The following is a 20,658-nucleotide window of genomic DNA, read 5'->3' on the forward strand; positions in this document are numbered from 1 at the left end:
TACGATCGAGTTGATTGACACCCCCTGCTAGCGGCCAATTGGCCGCAAATCTGCAGGGGGCGGCATTGCACAAGCAGTTCACCAGAACTGCTTGTGCAATGTTAAATGCCAACAGCGTATGCTGTCGGCATTCAACGATGTCTGGCGGACATGATCGGCCCCTTAGTGTCCTTTATGAAGAGAATGGAGGCCATAGTTAATTTAACTTGTTTACATCACATAAAAAAATATAAAGAACTAAGGTATCATGCATAACAGATTCTATCTATGAAAAACAGTGGGTTACTTTAGATTAAAGTATAGTTATATCTTCTAGATTGTAACTGATTTTACAGTTCTGCTGAATTTCTAGCCTTAACGTGAATATCAATTTTGATGAATTGGTGCCCGGTTTTTAATAATCCTATTAAAAACAAGGGCACTTTAATTCATCAAAATTTGCATTTCACTCGCTTTCTTCAAAAACGTACCTTTTAATCCTGGTAGCCGCTCCAGCGATTCCCCCGGCCGTCGGAAGCCTCTGCAGACATCAGAAATGATGAATCCGGCTTCCTCCAATCACGGTTCCCCCACCCCGGGGGATTCTTGACCTGATGCAATGCCGTTATTGGAGGAAGCCAGATTCATCATTTTGGACCCGCGAAGACGACTTGTGACGGGCGGAGGAAGTGCTGGAGTGGCTGCCAGGATTAAAAGGTAAGTCTTTAAAGAAAACAAGTGAAATGTCAATTTTGATGAATTAAAGTGCGCTTGTTTTTAATAGGATTATTTAAAACTGCACTTATTAAAATTGACCTTCACTTTAAGTAAGATTAGTTGACCTCTGTTACTATCTAAACATGATGACATCATGCTTTTTTCAAAATGTAAACAGCCACCTTATACCCTTAAAGCAGGGATGAGCTGGGTTAGAGTTAAATAAACAAACATGGCATAAAAACATGACATGAGAATGCCATAAAAAAAAATAATAATACCATGATATATTTGGAAATGTATTTATCTACAAAGCCTCTTGGGTAATAGTTTAGATTATGTTATACCCCGCCCTTTCCTTCTGACCCTACTTCTTCTTTTACTATCATCCTCTGTCCACATTGACCTGCCCTGAAATTTGATACGTTTACTGATGTCACAAAACAAACATTACGTTAATAGTACCATGAAGTTTTTTTTAGGTGACAATGCCTTCTAGAAAGTCATTTTAAAATACGTAATGTTCATAAATGATATGTTGGCTTGGCCCTTTACAAAATGACTATTATTTTGTTTTTGTCAATGATATTTGTTGTTGTTTTTTTCACATTAAACTATATGACAGTACAGTACAAATAAATATAACTAGTGAAATATCTATAAAGTCCTACCAATAGTTGTGTGCTGAGCACAATAACAAAATCCTTCAGTAGTCTACGGATTTCTGCTTTGGTTTTCAGATGGTGGAAGAAAGGCTGTGGTTCTACAAAGGAAGCCACATTTACAGATGCTTGGTAGAGTGCAGTAATAGCTACACAGTACAGCATTCCAGCTGTCCTTGTGTGGTTGTTCATGTTCTACAACCATAGATGACATCCTTTGCTTTGTACATTATGATGATTAACTGGCGACAATGTTGAATTCTTGTATTGTGGACTCTAGGTTCCTAATCAACCCTATTGCTTTTTAAAATAAAGATATAGGGACTTCACTGCATCTCCATTAAAGAAAGTTACCAAGTGGCAGTTTCATACAATTATTTGTATGCTAAGCAATTTATCAGGGCTAGTGCAGAATGGGAACCACTTTCTTACTTGCTGCCGGAGGCAGGAGAAGTGATAATCTTCGCTGCTACAGATCTCTGCTGCCTTCCATCCTTTAATCTTGTAGAGTTTGTAGCCCTGAGTTGTTATCATAGACAGCCCATCCAAACACTAAATTCTGAGTGTAACTCTTGGATGCTACATTTGTGCTCTTGGACTCTGACTGTTGGGACCCGCTGTACACTCTGTCGTTGAAACTTTTCTATGTGCAGATATATCTCTAAGCTGAGGCCATTTAAACTGCAAACTGGAAGCAGCAGTAATCCTGGAGGTGAATAGTTAACACAAACACTTGTCCAAACCTTCTGTTGCAGATAGATATAGCTGCGTGGTTAATGCAGCAGTTGCCCGTCATTGGTACATAAATCCTTTTTGCATTCTTAGCAGCAAGCCTTGTTTTAAGATACTGTCTTTTCTGTGCATAATAAGCATTGGTTAGCCATTTCCTGTGATCCTGTGCCATAAAGTTATGTAAAGAACGCAAAAACGTAATGACCTTCTTTCTGGCACTAAAGAGTTGAAAAGTCTGATGCAGCACTAAAGTTTTAACGCAGTTAAATAGATGTGAGCTGGGTGCATTTTGTAATCACAAAGAGAAATACATGCAGTATATATGTGTATATATATATATATAAAAAAACAAGATTGCTTGATCTGTGCTAAAAAAAAAGTGCAGAGAAATTAAATGTTTGTTATCCCCAGCTAGATTCTTTGTATGCAACATCAGAAATAAAACTGCACATTGAAAATGCTACATTCCATTTTAAACAATATTTAAAAAATTCCTGAAAAAATAGCATTCTGTATAGATCTGTGTAATGTAACTGTGTGTGTGTGTGTGTGTGTGTATATATATATATATATATATATATATATATATATATATATATATATATATATATATATATATAATATTTATTTTGTATATATATGTATATATATCACACTAATATATGAATCAACCTAGATTACTAGAAGATATATAATAGTGCACAGTTGCCAACTTTCAGTAAGGATTAGAAGAGGTGCTGAGTGCTGAGCACAGAAAGGAGGGTGGTTGGAAGTGGGTGAAAAATATCAGGGCACCTAAATATATTAACCCTTTTGATGGCATAAAGAGTAACAAGGCACCAGCAAAGGAAGGGGTTAAAAGACAGTTAAAGAGTGTGACCTGGCATCTGTGTGCTTCACTGTGTATAGGACGTGTGCTTTTTCCCTTTTTAGCAGAATAATGAATGTCCTTAAACCTCTGGAGTATGGCGGGGGGGGGGGGGGGTGGAAACCACCTGAATTCTATACCTAAATTTAAATTAAAAAAAGGAGAAGTACTAATTTAAACAACTCACTGCCTCCTCTGGGATTTGAGACCTGGGATTGCTTCTCTAGAGCTGTTCTGCTCGGAATGTCATGGTTTGGTTTGTAACGCTTTTTTTTCCTCTAACAGTCTCTGTTACAGTATGTTGCATTTTAATTTCATTATTCCAGTGAAATTTGAATGGCATACATACATGTATTGCCATAAGGACTCCCTGCCACTGCCCACCCCTGAATCCCTGCCCCTCAGCTCCAGATGATCACTCTGAACCCAGTCTGTGGGGCATTGGATGGTAGGGATGAGGGAGGGTGAAGGTGACCTTCTGTGCTGTAAGAGAGAGGGGAGATGGTGGAATTATCAAGATACTTTTTTTCATTTATTAAGTGCATGACGGGCTGGTGGAACTCTCTAGTGAAGACTGAGAGAGTCGGCGTGTGAGCGGAGCAATGCTGGAGTCCGCAATTGAGGATGTGGGAAATAGTTTGTACCAGCCTGTAACGCATGTACTTAAATCCAGCTCCTCCAAAAGGATCTGGGCCATTCCCATGAAGTATTTGTGGTCCATTCTCCCGTAGTCACCCCAAACTATCACCTGCATATGGGACAAATAATGGACGATTAAAGAAAGACATCATCACCATCTTCTCTTTTGTCTTGCTGAACCTTATCTCTCCTTCATCTCACCTGTAAGACTTTGCCTTGGGGTCCCTCATCAAACAGTAGAGCCTGCTGATATACCGGGTCCCAGGTTTTCTTGGCTGTCCTGGTCTTTTTCTTGGCGAGACATGCTCCATTTTCTATCAGATATACTTTTATGTATGGAGCTGAGGGAGAGGAAAGAGGGAAAAGAGTTTGCATAAAGGGCATAAAAAGGATAGTATGAAAGATGTATATTGTTTCAACGCTCAAAGACAAACATGTAAGGATCTGTGCAGTATATACACTATCTAGAAACATATTTTAGTATTCAGTATTACGGTATTCTTGGGTAGTATTGTAACCAGTAAAGTAATGGGATCTTGCACGCAGACACTCACTGTAATTTGTTTACTTCTCAAAAGATGCATTAAAGGGACATAAACGTGCAAAAATAACACATTAGACAATTTTGTCATTGCACTACTGCTTGCATATAAATATGTATTTAACCCCTGACAAGGTGTTAAACACATATTTAAAAGCAACTCCAGAGCAGCAATGCCGTACTGGGAGCTAGGTGAACTCATATGGCGAGCAAAAGGCAGGCTCAGGAGCAGCGTATGTGTGTGGCTATGAATCACTATCTAGTTCCTATAGTGCATTGCTGCGAGTCCTGAGCCGACCTAGTTATGCTTTTCAACAAAGGATGCCAAGAGACCATACATTTAATAACATAACTCAATTGATAAGTCTCAATTTAAAAACAACTTTAAAAGATCTCTAGTTCAAATTAAAGGGACAGTTTACTTTAAAATTGTTTTCCCTTTGTGATACCAGCTGCAGAGTATAACATGTATGGGAAATTGATTTTAATAGTTTATTTTTGTATATGAAATAGCTGGTTTTTTTTTTTAAAACCTCCTTATCTTATCAGTCTCTACACACAGAAACAATTCCTTATCTTATATCTGTATGTATACTAAAGGCCAATAGAGAAAAAAATTGAAATTAACATTTTAGTACATATGACTCTCACCCTCACTGGGAGTGTACTTTTTTCTAAAAAGTAGAAAAAGGTTGTCACACTCAAAATAAGTCTTAAAAAAAGAAAAGCATTTATTGTAATGATCCATTCACCATGGAGTTCCATAATACATCTTACGCGTTTCATGCTCAAATACGGCGCTTACTCATTTAGTGTATTTTTTTCTGCTTGCTCTTGTTTACATAGCCTTTTTATGGCAAATACTATTAAAAGTTTAATTTAGTATGTAGTCATTTCAACTGATAAAATAAAAGTAAAGGAGCTATTTGAAAACAATTTAATACACTCCAACAAGTAAAATGGAGAAATTGTTCATACAGTACACTGTCCCTTTAAGGGATATGGGACACCCTTTGGCACTAGTGTTGCTTTTTTTAAATGTATTTTTTAGTTTACATACCTGGAATAGTTTTGGAGCCTGGTTTGGGTGTCAGACCCCTGGCCTGGATAACCTCCACTTCCAGCTGACCATTCCTGTCTATCATTCCAATATTAACATCACCTGAAAAAGAGATCACACCTCTTAAAATTTGCTATTTGCTAAAATTGGTTAACTGTAAATATCTATTTTCTGCCAACAGAAACCGTCACTATTGAGTCCAATATGGGATTCATGTTTTTTTTTTACAAGTTTAATTTAATTTAAAGCCCCAGCCTTATTATACAAAATAATCCTTTTGATGTAATCATCTCAGAAGCTGTGACTTTGATACAAATGTACGCAGAAGGATTTTCTGGGAACTGGAGACAGGATTAACTCTTCATGTTGTCCCCCAGTATAGGAAAATCTGCAGAATGTCACAGGAGCAATGCAAGGGCAGGTTTATGCATCAGGATTTGTAACAATGTATTTATCCATGTATTCTAACCACAATTTCATATGGAATGAGTCAACATAACTTCAATAAAAAATAAATAAAACAACACTTATTTTTACTTCCTAGTGTAGGATTTATCCAGATTTAGAAGTGCTGCGTCTGTATAAAACATCTCATCCTGTACAGTGATTTTGTTGGGAACATTGCCATCATACTATTTTAAGAATATGGTGACGTATAAAGTAACTAGCCAGGGCTGGCAAATACTTTGGTTGTCACTCAATGAGAGCTCAATTATCTTTTCCTTTTTTGTAACATTTGGTTTGTATCACGTTGGTCATGACTGTTAATTTTCAGGTTTCCTTTCAGTTGCATCAGTTTTTGTCTGGCATCCAGATAGTTTGTTTACATCACATCATTTTTTTTCCTGTCTAGCAAATACTGCCCTCAATGATAACATAGGTGTACAATTATTCCCACTTTGTACCAAACAATACAATTATTTTGAGATATTGATTAGTGGTTAATTCGTAAAATGGGTATTTCTTACATTTTAAACGTTGTGACTGAGATATATATATATACTGTATATACACACTTATACACACACACATATATATATATACATATATATATATATATATACTGTATATGAACACTTATACACACACACACACACACACACATATATATATATATATATATATATATATATATATATATATATATATATATATATATATACTGTATATATATATACACACACACACACACACACATATATATATATATATATATATATATATATATATATATATATATATGTGTGTGTGTATGTGTATATAAATATATATATATATATATATATATATATACACACTGTATATATATGATGAAGATTTTACCTAGATAAAAAACATCCATTTGGAGCACATTTATCCAGCTGGTTAGGCAACCAGCATTCCCAAAGACAAGCACAAGGTGGAGTACTTCAACTACATATAATTCATGTGGAAAATAATATGAACCTAAGTTACTCTATTGCCCTTTTTGAGATGTATTAGTATTAGTCATACTCTAGCTGTCACTTGCCTTCGGTCCAGACCTGCTGTAAATAAATACTGGTGCCAGCACTGGATGCCATTGAGAACATGTTAGGCATTTGTGCTAGATAGTGTCAGCACATATACACTAATGTACAATCATTTCTGCACATATTTCTTTAACCACTTAACTCCCATAAAGTACTGCAAAGTATTGCATAGCAACTTGCCAATGCCCATTCTAACAAGGAAGTGGGCTGTTTTTTTCCATACATCTTTCTACATAATCACTTGCTTTTCCTAGATACACTAGTGACTCAATTTCCTCCACCCAATAGGTTATCATTTATCATATCTCACTTGATATTATGAAATTAATATTCAAAGCATCTCCATGTAGCAGAGAGTAAAGTGAAATGCATACATAAGTCTGTCTGGCTCTATGTAACAGCAGGGACATCTCTACACTGAAGCAAAAACAGCTTAATGTGTCTTACTAAATATTGCTTGTCTGTTGTGTATACCTGATATTTATAAAAACATACATACTCACACATACATACTCACACATACATACTTACACATAAACATACACATACATACTCACACATACATACTCACACATACATACTTACACATAAACATACACATACATACTCACACATACACATACATACTCACACATACATACTTACACATACATACTTACACATACACATATAGATACATACTCACACATACACATACATATTCACACATACACACTCACATATACACACGCATACACACTCACACATACACATACATACTTATACATACATACTCACACATACAAATACATACTCACACATACACATACATACTCACACATACACATACATACTCACAAATACACATACATACACATACATACTCACACATACACATACATACTCACACACACACATACATACTCACACATTCATACTTACACATACATACTCACACATACATACTCACACATACACATACATACATACTCACACATACACATATACTCACACATACATACTCACACATACAGATACATACTCACACATACACATACATACTCACACATACACATACATACTCACTCACACATACACTTACATACAGGTGGCTCAACCATGGGACCAAGTGGGTCCAACAGATACAGGCAGCACTTGACCAGGGGCAGCACTTCAGTGACTGAGCCAGTCGCTGTCTGACCCAGACCACTCCTGTCCTCTGTCTCCGTGGGGGAAGTTGAAGGCTCTTAGCAGCATAACCTCATCATGCACAAAGGCACAGAACCAGTCAGGGGCAACTTTCAAGGTGGGACAATTGAATCTCTTCCCCAACTTCCTTGCAACATATAGAACAATTTTTCATAAGCATTGGTTGTGTCAGTATATTTATGAAAATCTTAGTAGTGCTATCCGAATAATATATATAAGTTTATGGCAGGGTTATAAACACAATACAAAGAAATAGAAACCCTTATCAACCATGCACCTGCAATATGCCTTTGCATTTGCTCAAAGGAATTTAGAAAGAGCCGCAACTGCCACTAAAACCTATTATGATCTCAAAACATCCAAAAAGGAATATGAAATAAATGATAAAGTTTATCTTTATAACTTTGGAAGAGATCAGGTTAGGGAGAAGAAATTTCTTCCCTCATGGAAAGGTCCTTTTGTCATTACTGACAAAATATCTCCAGTGGCCTATAAAATACGGATCCCCAAAAATGAAGGTTTCATAGATAAATGGGTACATATCAATCAATTGCGGGCATGTCATCCCAGATCCCAACTACAAGTCATAGAGGGAGAATGAAGTGTCATATCCCCAAATGCACTAAAGACATACTGTAATTTAAAGATGCCTAACTGATAAACATGAAAGCTCAAAATAACAAACTTTCTTCATAAGAGACTGTCTATGAGGTATACGGTTGATCCTCATCAAATACCACTGACTTTAAGCCAATTCAAATACATGTGTCCTACATCTATTTGAAGTTGGAAGGGGGATTTATGTCAGAGTATATGAATATTATGATGAATATTACATATGTGTACATATATATATATATATATATATATATATATATATATATATATATATATATATATATATATATATATATGTATATTTTATACACTGTATATGTTAGATGAGACCTCAGGATTAATTGAACATGAGTTTGTTGAACACAGCTTCTAATACACGTCTATCAGGATTGACGATCAGTAGAGCCTTTTTGAAGCACGACCCCTGTAGTGTAAAACACACAAACATTTCTTTTCTAAAGGAAATAGCTCAGTGACCCTATTCATTTGACTATATATGCAGATTTTTATAACTTCAGAACATTTGGTGAGGTGAGAAAAGAATGTGTTCAAGGACCCCTTTGGAATTTGACACGTGTGATACAACAGTTCTATCTCACTGAATCTCTATTTGAAGACATACTGCAAAAACCCCATCTTGGGGGAAGGTGACACAAATAAAATTAAATACATTTTGCAAGGGGAACAATGCCAGTTTTCCATGTATGTTTAGAATGGTTCATGATATATATATTGAAATTAAGCACATTGTATTAAATAGATAATTGCTGCAGGGGATATTTATATAGGAAATAAATTCAGATATACATAGAAATGATATATATGTTTTGAAAACATAAAAGATCTTACTTAGCCTCTGTGTTTTTAAGAATATAAATAAATACTTATGGACCATAGACATATTAATGCTTGGATCATCTCTAATAATTATTTCTATTTTTATTGCAGACAACCATTGGTCATGAGCATCAATCTATGCACTTAGAAAGAGACGGAATGCCGCATGAAATGAATTAAGTCATATCATATAAACGTGCAAATAAATGTTTATAAAGTTTCACATACATCTTTTAAAATATAGTGAGATGAAAATATGGAAGTTACTTTGATGTGATATGACTATGAGATATATATTTGATGTGATATAACTATGAAATATAAGTTATTTTAATATAATGCTAGATGTATGTGATGTTTCATATCAAAATGATCAGAAAATTCATTAAGATATAACTTATCCAAAACAAATATTATGAATAGTTGTCGCAGTAAATTATGATAAAATTAATAACCATTTCATAGAAATACTGACTTAAGTTGTTTCAAATGTTGCTGTGTCTGTTTGTGCTGCCACCTGGTGTTATGTTGCGAGAACTACAGCCAGAAGGTTCTCTCTGGCTGTTAAAAATGAAATTTCCAAGGGCCAATCCGATTTAGACTTCCCAGATAACCAATGGGAAGGTCAGCTCCCGCAGGGCCACCCACAATTTACCAATGATGGGAAAACCAAATAAAAAGTGAATGCAATGGAGAGAAAGGGACAGATTTTCTGCTGAAGCTAAAACTTGTAACTGGTTCCCGCTGGGTGTGAGATACCACTTTACTTGAGCAAAGCTAATCTACCCTTCTCATTGATTGCGATATACACTTATTGGTGATCTGAGGTAAAATAATTCCTACCAAGGAATATCGGATATCGACTGCTTTTTACTTTGGTAACATATTCAAGGTTTTGTAAGATAAGTTATATGCATAGTTAATTTGTATTTAATAGATTTAAAGAAGCAGTGTGTTTTTCTCAAGTTAGCATTTCACAGCCTATATACATATATTGTTTAAATCTGCGTCTGATTGACCAAGTAACTCATCTATGCAAGTTCTGATATTGTCAGTTAATTTTGTATTAGGATAAATTGCAGTTAAATAGCAGAATATATATATTATCCTATTGTTTTATAAACACTGTTTAGAATTGTATTGCTTAGATGTTAAAGGTTTTTAGTCCCATTGTGTTAAATAAATAAAAGGCTGAATTGTGAAGGTATATTTTTCTGGGTTTTGTAAGAAGGATAGCATATCTTAAGAGTTGGTTTTAACGCATATAAACTTTTATTTAGTTTCCTTTTATTGCAAATATAGTTCAATATGTTCATGGATATTAACTAAATAAAATAATTCAGGTATTTATATTAATTGTATGGTCTAGTAGATGCATGGTTAATTAGGGTTTCTATTTTTTTTTTTTATATTGTGTTTGTAACCCTGCCATAAACTGATTTGTTATTTGGATAGCACTACTAAGATTCTTATAAATATACTGACATAATAATTGGAGGCACTTTGCATGAGATTTAATAATATCCATCATAATTGATATAATATATTTGTAAGTAAATAGAAATTATTATAAAAGAGTTGAAATATTAATTTTCATATTTCGAGATTGACATTAATATCTTGAAATATTATTAAAGATTAATTTTGAAAAATTAATAAAAATATTAATTTTTCATATTTCAAAATTAGTCAAAAATATAAATTTTTCATATTTTCAAAGTTAATAAAAAATATTAATTTTTCATATTTCGGAATATTAATTTTTCATATTTCAAAATTAATAATATTTTTTTTTTTTAAATATAAAATTTTTCTCTCTTTTTATTGGCAAAAATTGTATTAGCATTTTAGTTAAATAAATACTAAACCAATACAATAATGTCTGTAGCCAGAAGTGACTCATTTAATTCTATACATAGCAATGAAATTGGTCCCATAACCATACCTATTACTAAAGGTCAGGTCCTTAAGAAAGATATCTTAAGTTACCTTAAAGGGAAGTTTAATATTGCGGGTGAATTAAATGATTTTATGGATATGCTTGAAACTAGGGCTAAAAATATTACCGTTAATAATAATATGTGGAATGAAGAGAATGAATTCTTCCAGGAATTATTAATGATTAATCAATGCGAAGCTCCCAAAAAGCGAGATGAACTAATACTAAAATCCTGGCCCCTTTTAATATGCATAATTGACGAAATGTCGTTTTGTGTCACAGACAAACGATTGCAAATACAGGAGCTAGAAAATAGTATTCGTTCCTCGCGCAGACGCGAAGAGGGTTTAAAAATAGCCAAAAATAAAATGGATGAATTTGCCCAAAACCTATCCACCTTAGATAAGCACAATATGGACTTAATCGCGCAGATACAAGATTTAAATAAACAGCTTGCGCAAAGCCAGAGAGAATTAAGCGATTTAAAAAGGTCATATCGCCATAATGAAAACCCCTATATTAGCAGTGAGAATAATACAGATAATGCTAACTCCTTTAGCGAACGCGTCAGGGACGAGGTACGAAAATATATAGAACAACATAGACAAATGACCCCTAACGGGTCAGAAGTAGATTTCCCAAATAGACAATCCCCTCAGGATGTAAATCCAGAGGACAGCTGTAGCGCAGCTGATGCGAGGGAGGGAAACTCTAACAGAGAATCCCAAAATAAGTCTGATAAAGTCTATGATTCCCATAAAATAATCACCTTCGTACAACGCGCAGTACCTATATTCTCCAATAAGGGAACAACATCTGTAATTGATCATTTACAGGCTTTTGAAAATGCGTTAGCTATAATGAATGTTACAAGTGAGAAATTGAAAATTGAATTTCTACCTTGGGTATTTGACAGTAAGCATCACAAATTCTTTGCCTCACTAAAGGATATGAATATTCATTCCTGGAATGGGGTAAAACAACAATGCAGAAAAGAATTCGGGCAATATCGCACTAAAACTGCCGCGAAAATAGCGGTATATGGTTTAAAGTGTCGTGCAAATCAGAGTCCAGTCGAATTCCTTTCTGTATTGAAAAATGCGTACAGTATGGCTGAAGATAATCCCAGATTTGATGGCTCAGAATTTGTAAATTTATTTTTTGAAGCATTGCCTACACCCATCAAAATCAACTTAGCTAGAGATTTTGATGAGGACTACTCATTGGAATGGCTGATCAAAGAGAGTACAAAGTTATACTCTATTCAGCAGTCCAGTGAGCAGGGGGTTAAAAAGGAGTCAAAACCCAAATTTGTGGCAGAAACTAGGGTGTCACCTAGCCCCCTCAATTTGGAGTCTAACAAGAGGACTTATGCAGAGGTGGCCAGTCAAAACAGGCCATCTCCACAGAGGTTTAATTCTGCCCCTCCCCCTACACAGGTTGAGGCGCAGGGAGACTATAACCAAAGTGGGGGACATAATCAGGTGAATAATTACTCACAAAGAGAATACTCACCAAATAATTGGTATCCGCGCAAGGGTAGATACAATAGACGGCGAAGATATTCTCAGGGTAACCAGACACCCCAGGTATATAATGCTCCCCAAAGTACTAATGCTGAACAAGCTGAACCCCAGGGGCAACCACGCCAGAATAGAAATAGTGGCCCTGATTCTGAGGGAACCCAATGGTCCAGGAATCAGTACAATGGGGCACCAAGAGATAGGCCCAGGGGTAAAGGTAACTTGTACAATCAGGTAGATATGCTGTTTACCCAATTAAATCGGTTGAGCGAACAAATCGCTAATATGAGTCAAAAATCTACGGCTCAGCAACCGAACAATACTTTTTTAGGGGTACAGCCAGTGGTCAGCAGTGGACCACAGGCACAGTCATAAATACTGCAGTATCACCTGAAGGGGAGAGACATACAAAATGTAGTAATAAATATAAATGATACTAATCATGTTATCTCCCCACAGACCGGAAACGGACAAATTAGCTGTGACAATGAGCGACATCAGCCGGGAAAAATTAACCAAACTTTTCCTCTGCAGTGTTCTCTTAACATTATTTCCACAGATGCAGTACACAAGAACCCAGCTGACCTTGTCATAGGGGAAACAGGTAGGTATGAAATTTCCTCTGCATCAAATGACACAGCGGATCCAGGTAAAACGTGGCGAAGCCCACAGATGTACAAGAATGCAAATTTTATGTGTGAAATGATAGAAACTGCAGGAAGATATTATGTACTAGTTGAGCTGCAAGATTCAGTCTCCAACCCTATCAGGGGATTAATTGACACTGGGTCACAGGCAACTATCTTATCCCACAGGTACTACACACAGCTAAATGAGCTAACACCCCACAAACCTAAAATAAAATAATTTGACGGTTCTCTAATAGGTGTTGGGGGTGACTCCCTAAAAGTTTACGGTACTGCATGGTTAAAATTTAAATTGGGGAACAGGGTCATAAGACACCCTGTCATTATAGTGGATCTGCCTACTGATCGTTTAATTATTGGTAGTGATCTCCTGAAACGATTAAGCACCATAATTGATTGCATAAATAATGTAATTTGGTCACAAGTTAAACGGCCTATCAATTATGAAAAATCTGGTATATCTCACGCCCGACATAGCTGTCACGTGGTGGAAGAGAAACCAGATGCTGTGGAGATTCATTTCAGAAATAACTCTGTACCTGAAATCACTATTCTACAAATAGATGATCAGACTCATTTTAGTGGCTCTGATGGTAATACTTTTAAAATTTCGCCTGGAAAGATAGCGAATATTTCCCTAGATGGCGATGTATTAACCATATCACTCCACAAGGGGGATCATAAAATCCCTAAGGGGGGAGGCCACGCTCAATACCTCACAGGGATTGAGAGAGTTAAAGAGGATCTATTTATTCCTATACAAGTCCATGACCTTGGTAAAACCAAGTATGCTAAAATAAACTTAAAACAGGAAGCTAGCTATATAAGCGAAGGTTTATTAGCGCAAATAGCTGAACCTAAAGTGATTAAATATCTTTCTCCCCAAGACCACAGTGTCAACGGCCTGGATGACAGGTCTGAAAGCTATAACATCACAGCTAAGTGCTTATTATCTATCTCTATCGGTAATAAGTCAGTGAAGCACCTGTTTTTAGTTTTAAATACTCCCCATAATCAAATATACATTGGCAATGATATCTTACATAGATGTGCCATACAAATAGATTTGATTAATTCTTGCCTCTGGAGCAGGTTAAAGGGGGACCCTGAAGTATTTCAGGATGAAAATGCAGCCCTGAAATCAAACCAGCAATTGCCATATGCTGTGAATATGCAAGTATCTAGCGATGTTATAATTCTTGCTGGGGCTGATAAATTTCTGTTACCCTTACAGGTAAAGAGAGGTCAGAAATTAAAAACTTCTGAAACACTGATTTGCCTCTCCCATAGAATACAAAATCTGGGTGTCACAGTAACCTACACTCCTATGGTGAATATTGGAACTGTTCCAATACATATTGTTGTGCATAACATGACCCCACAGGATATAACATTATCCAAGGGAACTACCATAGGATATGCACTGGAATCAAGTTATTACACTTTTGGATTCCAGAATAATGTAATTGGGCTAATACCTGAAGGATACTTAACTGAAGAACAATTAATAGAACAATCCTTTGCATCTATGCCAGAGGGTCTATTTAATATTCAGTCCATTTATCCCTTCAGCTCAGAGGAAGGCATCTGTAAAATTGAAGAAGCCTCTCTAGTGTTTGATCAGCCAATCAAACAGCAAGATTACCCCAATCCCCAGAGTCATGGGAGCAATATAAATTATAATCAAGGGGATCTTACCTCTAGGTTGGAAGAAGCCTATGAAATAGGACAGCCTGAAATCTTTCCAGGATTTCAGCAAATAGTCGAAGAGCAAATATCCTTAGCCAATGGCTGTTCCAGCGATGACGAACGCCAACAGCTGCGAGAACTCCTAATGGAATACAAGGATATTTTCGCTAAGGATTCTTATGACTGTGGTACTACAGACTTGCACATTGCAAGAATACAAACAGATCCCGATGCGCCACCTGTATTTGTCAAACAATACAGACTTCCCTTAGCCTCATATGATTCTCTTGCAGAGGTCATAAGGAATTTGGAAGAAAGAGGTATTATCAGACAGGTGCACAGCTCTTATAATAATCCTATTCTAGGTGTCCTTAAGCCCAATGGACAATGGCGTTTGTGTGCTGACTTAAGACAGCTAAACAAACGAGTATACATGTCTGGCTGGCCTGTACCATACATTGACCAGTGCCTAGCACAAATGCAGGGATCCAAAATATTCACTGCCATTGATTGTGCACAGGGATATTGGACCATAAAGGTACATGAAGAGGACCAATATAAGCTAGCATTCTCCTTCCAAAAGGTCCAATATGCATTCCAGAGACTTCCATTTGGATACATAAATTCTGGACATGAATTTGCTGTATTCATGCATAAGGCTATGCCTGACGCACTGGAAAGGGGGACCTTATCTTATGTTGATGATGTTTTAATCAAAAGCACAGACTTTGAAAAACACATCGCAGAGCTTAAACACGTCCTCAGCCAACTTAAAAGGGCAGGTGTCAAATTATCCCTGCAAAAAGCTCAATGGTGCCGTACTCTTGTAAACTTCTTGGGACATGAAGTTACCTCTGACGGATTAAATCCCCAGAAGAAAAAGGTGGAAGCAATAGTGAATTCTAAAAACCCAACTAACTTAAAGGAATTGAGATCATTCCTGGGTATGACAAATTATTCTCGCAAATTCATTGATAATTATGCGGAATTAGCTAAACCACTACTACTTCTTCTAAAGAAAGAGGTGAAATGGCACTGGAGTGAGTCTCAAGAGACAGCCATCAGATAGCTGAAGAGAAAACTCACTCAAGCACCTTGCTTAGCGTACCCTGAAGGTGGTAAACCTTTCTACTTAGAAACAGGGTACACAGATGTAAGCATGAGTGCTGTGTTATACCAAAAGAATGATAATTTGAACAAAGCCATTGCTTATGCGAGCAAAAATCTATCCCCAGTAGACATAAAGTTTAACGATTGCGAAAAAGCCCTCTTATCTACTGTATGGGCTCTACAAAATTTCCGCAGCTATATACAGGGCGAGAAAATAATTGTAGAAACGGCCCACCAACCTTTGCTCTATTTGCAAAGTGAGAGAATAAGAGATGGGAATTTGTCTAATAGCCGCATAACAGCATGGACTCTTTCCTTACAAGGCTGGCCACTAGAAATCCGCTACAAGCAGAATAAAAAGAATCCAGTCGCACAAGGGCTTGCTGAGCTCCACGACTGTACTGCTAGAGATCCTGGGGAAGAATTATCAGAAGATGATTTTCTGGAGGAACAATTGCTTTCCCCATATAAAATATACAATGAGGACCATTGTCAAACACTACCTTGGGTGTATGTTGATGGTTGTTCTTACCATGCCACTATTGATAATGAGCGCAGATTAGTCGCTGGCATTGGTATAACGGGGGCAAATGGATTCCCAAATATATCTATAGGTTTCAACATTGGACCAAGATCCAGTCAAGTTGCTGAACTAACTGCTGTTTTCAAAACCATTGGAATGGCTATTGAACATGGTATTCATGAATTTGTGATCATAACTGACTCAAATTATGTGCGTGACAGTTTTGTTGAATACCTGCCAACTTGGAAAAGAAATGGCATGCAGAAAAGCAATAACAAACCAGTCAAGCATGGCAAGTTGTTCTGCGAGATTGATAATCTGGTAGTATCCAATGATTTAACCATACACTGGAAAAAGACCAGGGGTCATTCCAGAGTTTTAGGTCCTGATAAGGAAGGCAATGACCTTGCGGATTCATTAGCCAAACAAGGAGCCATAACTGGAGAACTCCTTAATATTGACCATTTAATGGGTGCAATTCAGGTAGAAGCCATTACCAGAAACCAGGCAAAACAACAGAGTGAGCCTAACTTGGTACAATGGAGTCAGGATTCTCCTAGTGAGGACCTGATCACTAGTCAAAAAGAAGACCCCATTGTAGGCATCTTCTATAAACACATAGAAGATCCTGAAAGCAACCCCATCTCAAAAGATGATTATATTGGCAAGGAAGATCTTAGAATCTTAATAAAATCTAAATCTCAATTCAAATTACAGGATGGTTTGTTAATTAGAACCTCCAAAACTGGCATCCAGCAGTGGGTAGTACCCACCAAGTTCCGAGGTCTAATGCTTCAACATGCCCATGATGCTCCCACATCTGGTCATCGTGGTGCCAAACTCACGTATGAAATATTGCGTGATTACGCTTTTTGGCCACACATGTTGAAAGATGTTCAAACCTACTGTCAAGGGTGTTTAATCTGTCCACAGTTCCAACCCACTGCACCAACGCATAGAGCACCATTGCAGAAAAGGGGGATGGTAATGCCATGGTCAGATATACAAATTGATTTCATTGGCCCGGTAACAAGGTCATCAAGAGGTAACAAGTACATGTTAACAGTGACATGCCTGTTCACTAAATGGGTAGAGTGCATTAGTGCACCTAACAATAGTGCTGAAACATGTGCAGCGTTGCTCATCAACCATGTATTTTCCAGATTTGGTTTGCCCCAAAGAATCGAATCAGATCGGGGAACCCACTTCACTAGCGAAGTGATGACGAAAATGTGGAAAATACTAGGGGTTAAAAGAAAGCTCCATATTGCTTATAGAGCTGCCTCAAGCGGTGGTGTAGAGCGTTACAACCAGTCCATTGTTAAAATCCTCAAAAAGTTTGTGAGTGAAACAGGTAAAGACTGGGATGTAAAACTACCTCTAGTCTTAATGGCATTAAGAGCAACTCCAAGTAGTGCTACCAAGATGTCACCTTTTGAACTGATGACTGGTAGAAGAATGGTTCTACCTCAGCATCTACTGTACCGTACATCAGACCAAAACTTGATAAACGCTGCCAATACACATCAATATGTGGAAAACCTAAGAAAGCACCTGCAATATGCCTTTGCATTTGCTCAAAGGAATTTAGAAAGAGCCGCAACTGCCACTAAAACCTATTATGATCTCAAAACATCCAAAAAGGAATATGAAATAAATGATAAAGTTTATCTTTATAACTTTGGAAGAGATCAGGTTAGGGAGAAGAAATTTCTTCCCTCATGGAAAGGTCCTTTTGTCATTACTGACAAAATATCTCCAGTGGCCTATAAAATACGGATCCCCAAAAATGAAGGTTTCATAGATAAATGGGTACATATCAATCAATTGCGGGCATGTCATCCCAGATCCCAACTACAAGTCATAGAGGGAGAATGAAGTGTCATATCCCCAAATGCACTAAAGACATACTGTAATTTAAAGATGCCTAACTGATAAACATGAAAGCTCAAAATAACAAACTTTCTTCATAAGAGACTGTCTATGAGGTATACGGTTGATCCTCATCAAATACCACTGACTTTAAGCCAATTCAAATACATGTGTCCTACATCTATTTGAAGTTGGAAGGGGGATTTATGTCAGAGTATATGAATATTATGATGAATATTACATATGTGTACATATATATATATATATATATATATGTATATTTTATACACTGTATATGTTAGATGAGACCTCAGGATTAATTGAACATGAGTTTGTTGAACACAGCTTCTAATACACGTCTATCAGGATTGACGATCAGTAGAGCCTTTTTGAAGCACGACCCCTGTAGTGTAAAACACACAAACATTTCTTTTCTAAAGGAAATAGCTCAGTGACCCTATTCATTTGACTATATATGCAGATTTTTATAACTTCAGAACATTTGGTGAGGTGAGAAAAGAATGTGTTCAAGGACCCCTTTGGAATTTGACACGTGTGATACGACAGTTCTATCTCACTGAATCTCTATTTGAAGACGTACTGCAAAAACCCCATCTTGGGGGAAGGTGACACAAATAAAATTAAATACATTTTGCAAGGGGAACAATGCCAGTTTTCCATGTATGTTTAGAATGGTTCATGATATATATATTGAAATTAAGCACATTGTATTAAATAGATAATTGCTGCAGGGGATATTTATATAGGAAATATATTCAGATATACATAGAAATGATATATATGTTTTGAAAACATAAAAGATCTTACTTAGCCTCTGTGTTTTTAAGAATATAAATAAATACTTATGGACCATAGACATATTAATGCTTGGATTATCTCTAATAATTATTTCTATTTTTATTGCAGACAACCATTGGTCATGAGCATCAATCTATGCACTTAGAAAGAGACGGAATGCCGCATGAAATGAATTAAGTCATATCATATAAACGTGCAAATAAATGTTTATAAAGTTTCACATACATCTTTTAAAATATAGTGAGATGAAAATATGGAAGTTACTTTGATGTGATATGACTATGAGATATATATTTGATGTGATATAACTATGAAATATAAGTTATTTTAATATAATGCTAGATGTATGTGATGTTTCATATCAAAATGATCAGAAAATTCATTAAGATATAACTTATCCAAAACAAATATTATGAATAGTTGTTGCAGTAAATTATGATAAAATTAATAACCATTTCATAGAAATACTGACTTAAGTTGTTTCAAATGTTGCTGTGTCTGTTTGTGCTGCCACCTGGTGTTATGTTGCGAGAACTACAGCCAGAAGGTTCTCTCTGGCTGTTAAAAATGAAATTTCCAAGGGCCAATCCGATTTAGACTTCCCAGATAACCAATGGGAAGGTCAGCTCCCGCAGGGCCACCCACAATTTACCAATGATGGGAAAACCAAATAAAAAGTGAATGCAATGGAGAGAAAGGGACAGATTTTCTGCTGAAGCTAAAACTTGTAACTGGTTCCCGCTGGGTGTGAGATACCACTTTACTTGAGCAAAGCTAATCTACCCTTCTCATTGATTGCGATATACACTTATTGGTGATCTGAGGTAAAATAATTCCTACCAAGGAATATCGGATATCGACTGCTTTTTACTTTGGTAACGTATTCAAGGTTTTGTAAGATAAGTTATATGCATAGTTAATTTGTATTTAATAGATTTAAAGAAGCAGTGTGTTTTTCTCAAGTTAGCATTTCACAGCCTATATACATATATTGTTTAAATCTGCGTCTGATTGACCAAGTAACTCATCTATGCAAGTTCTGATATTGTCAGTTAATTTTGTATTAGGATAAATTGCAGTTAAATAGCAGAATATATATATTATCCTATTGTTTTATAAACACTGTTTAGAATTGTATTGCTTAGATGTTAAAGGTTTTTAGTCCCATTGTGTTAAATAAATAA

General features: G+C 36.2%; 1 protein-coding gene across 1 annotated transcript in view; it reads right to left on the bottom strand.

Moving 5' to 3' along the window:
• Nucleotides 1-3,493: 3,493 nt before the first annotated feature.
• Nucleotides 3,494-20,658, bottom strand: part of RIMS3 (regulating synaptic membrane exocytosis 3) — a 255,806-nt gene continuing 238,641 nt past the window's right edge. Inside the window, exons 5-7 of the mRNA XM_053704814.1 lie at nucleotides 5,199-5,300; nucleotides 3,799-3,938; nucleotides 3,494-3,706 (exon numbers count right to left, since the gene is read on the bottom strand). Of these exons, the coding sequence (XP_053560789.1) occupies nucleotides 3,494-3,706; nucleotides 3,799-3,938; nucleotides 5,199-5,300 (455 nt within the window). The remainder of the gene's footprint in view (nucleotides 3,707-3,798; nucleotides 3,939-5,198; nucleotides 5,301-20,658) is intronic.

The sequence above is a fragment of the Bombina bombina genome, chromosome 3 (assembly GCF_027579735.1).
Source record: "Bombina bombina isolate aBomBom1 chromosome 3, aBomBom1.pri, whole genome shotgun sequence".
Classification (NCBI taxonomy): domain Eukaryota; kingdom Metazoa; phylum Chordata; class Amphibia; order Anura; family Bombinatoridae; genus Bombina; species Bombina bombina.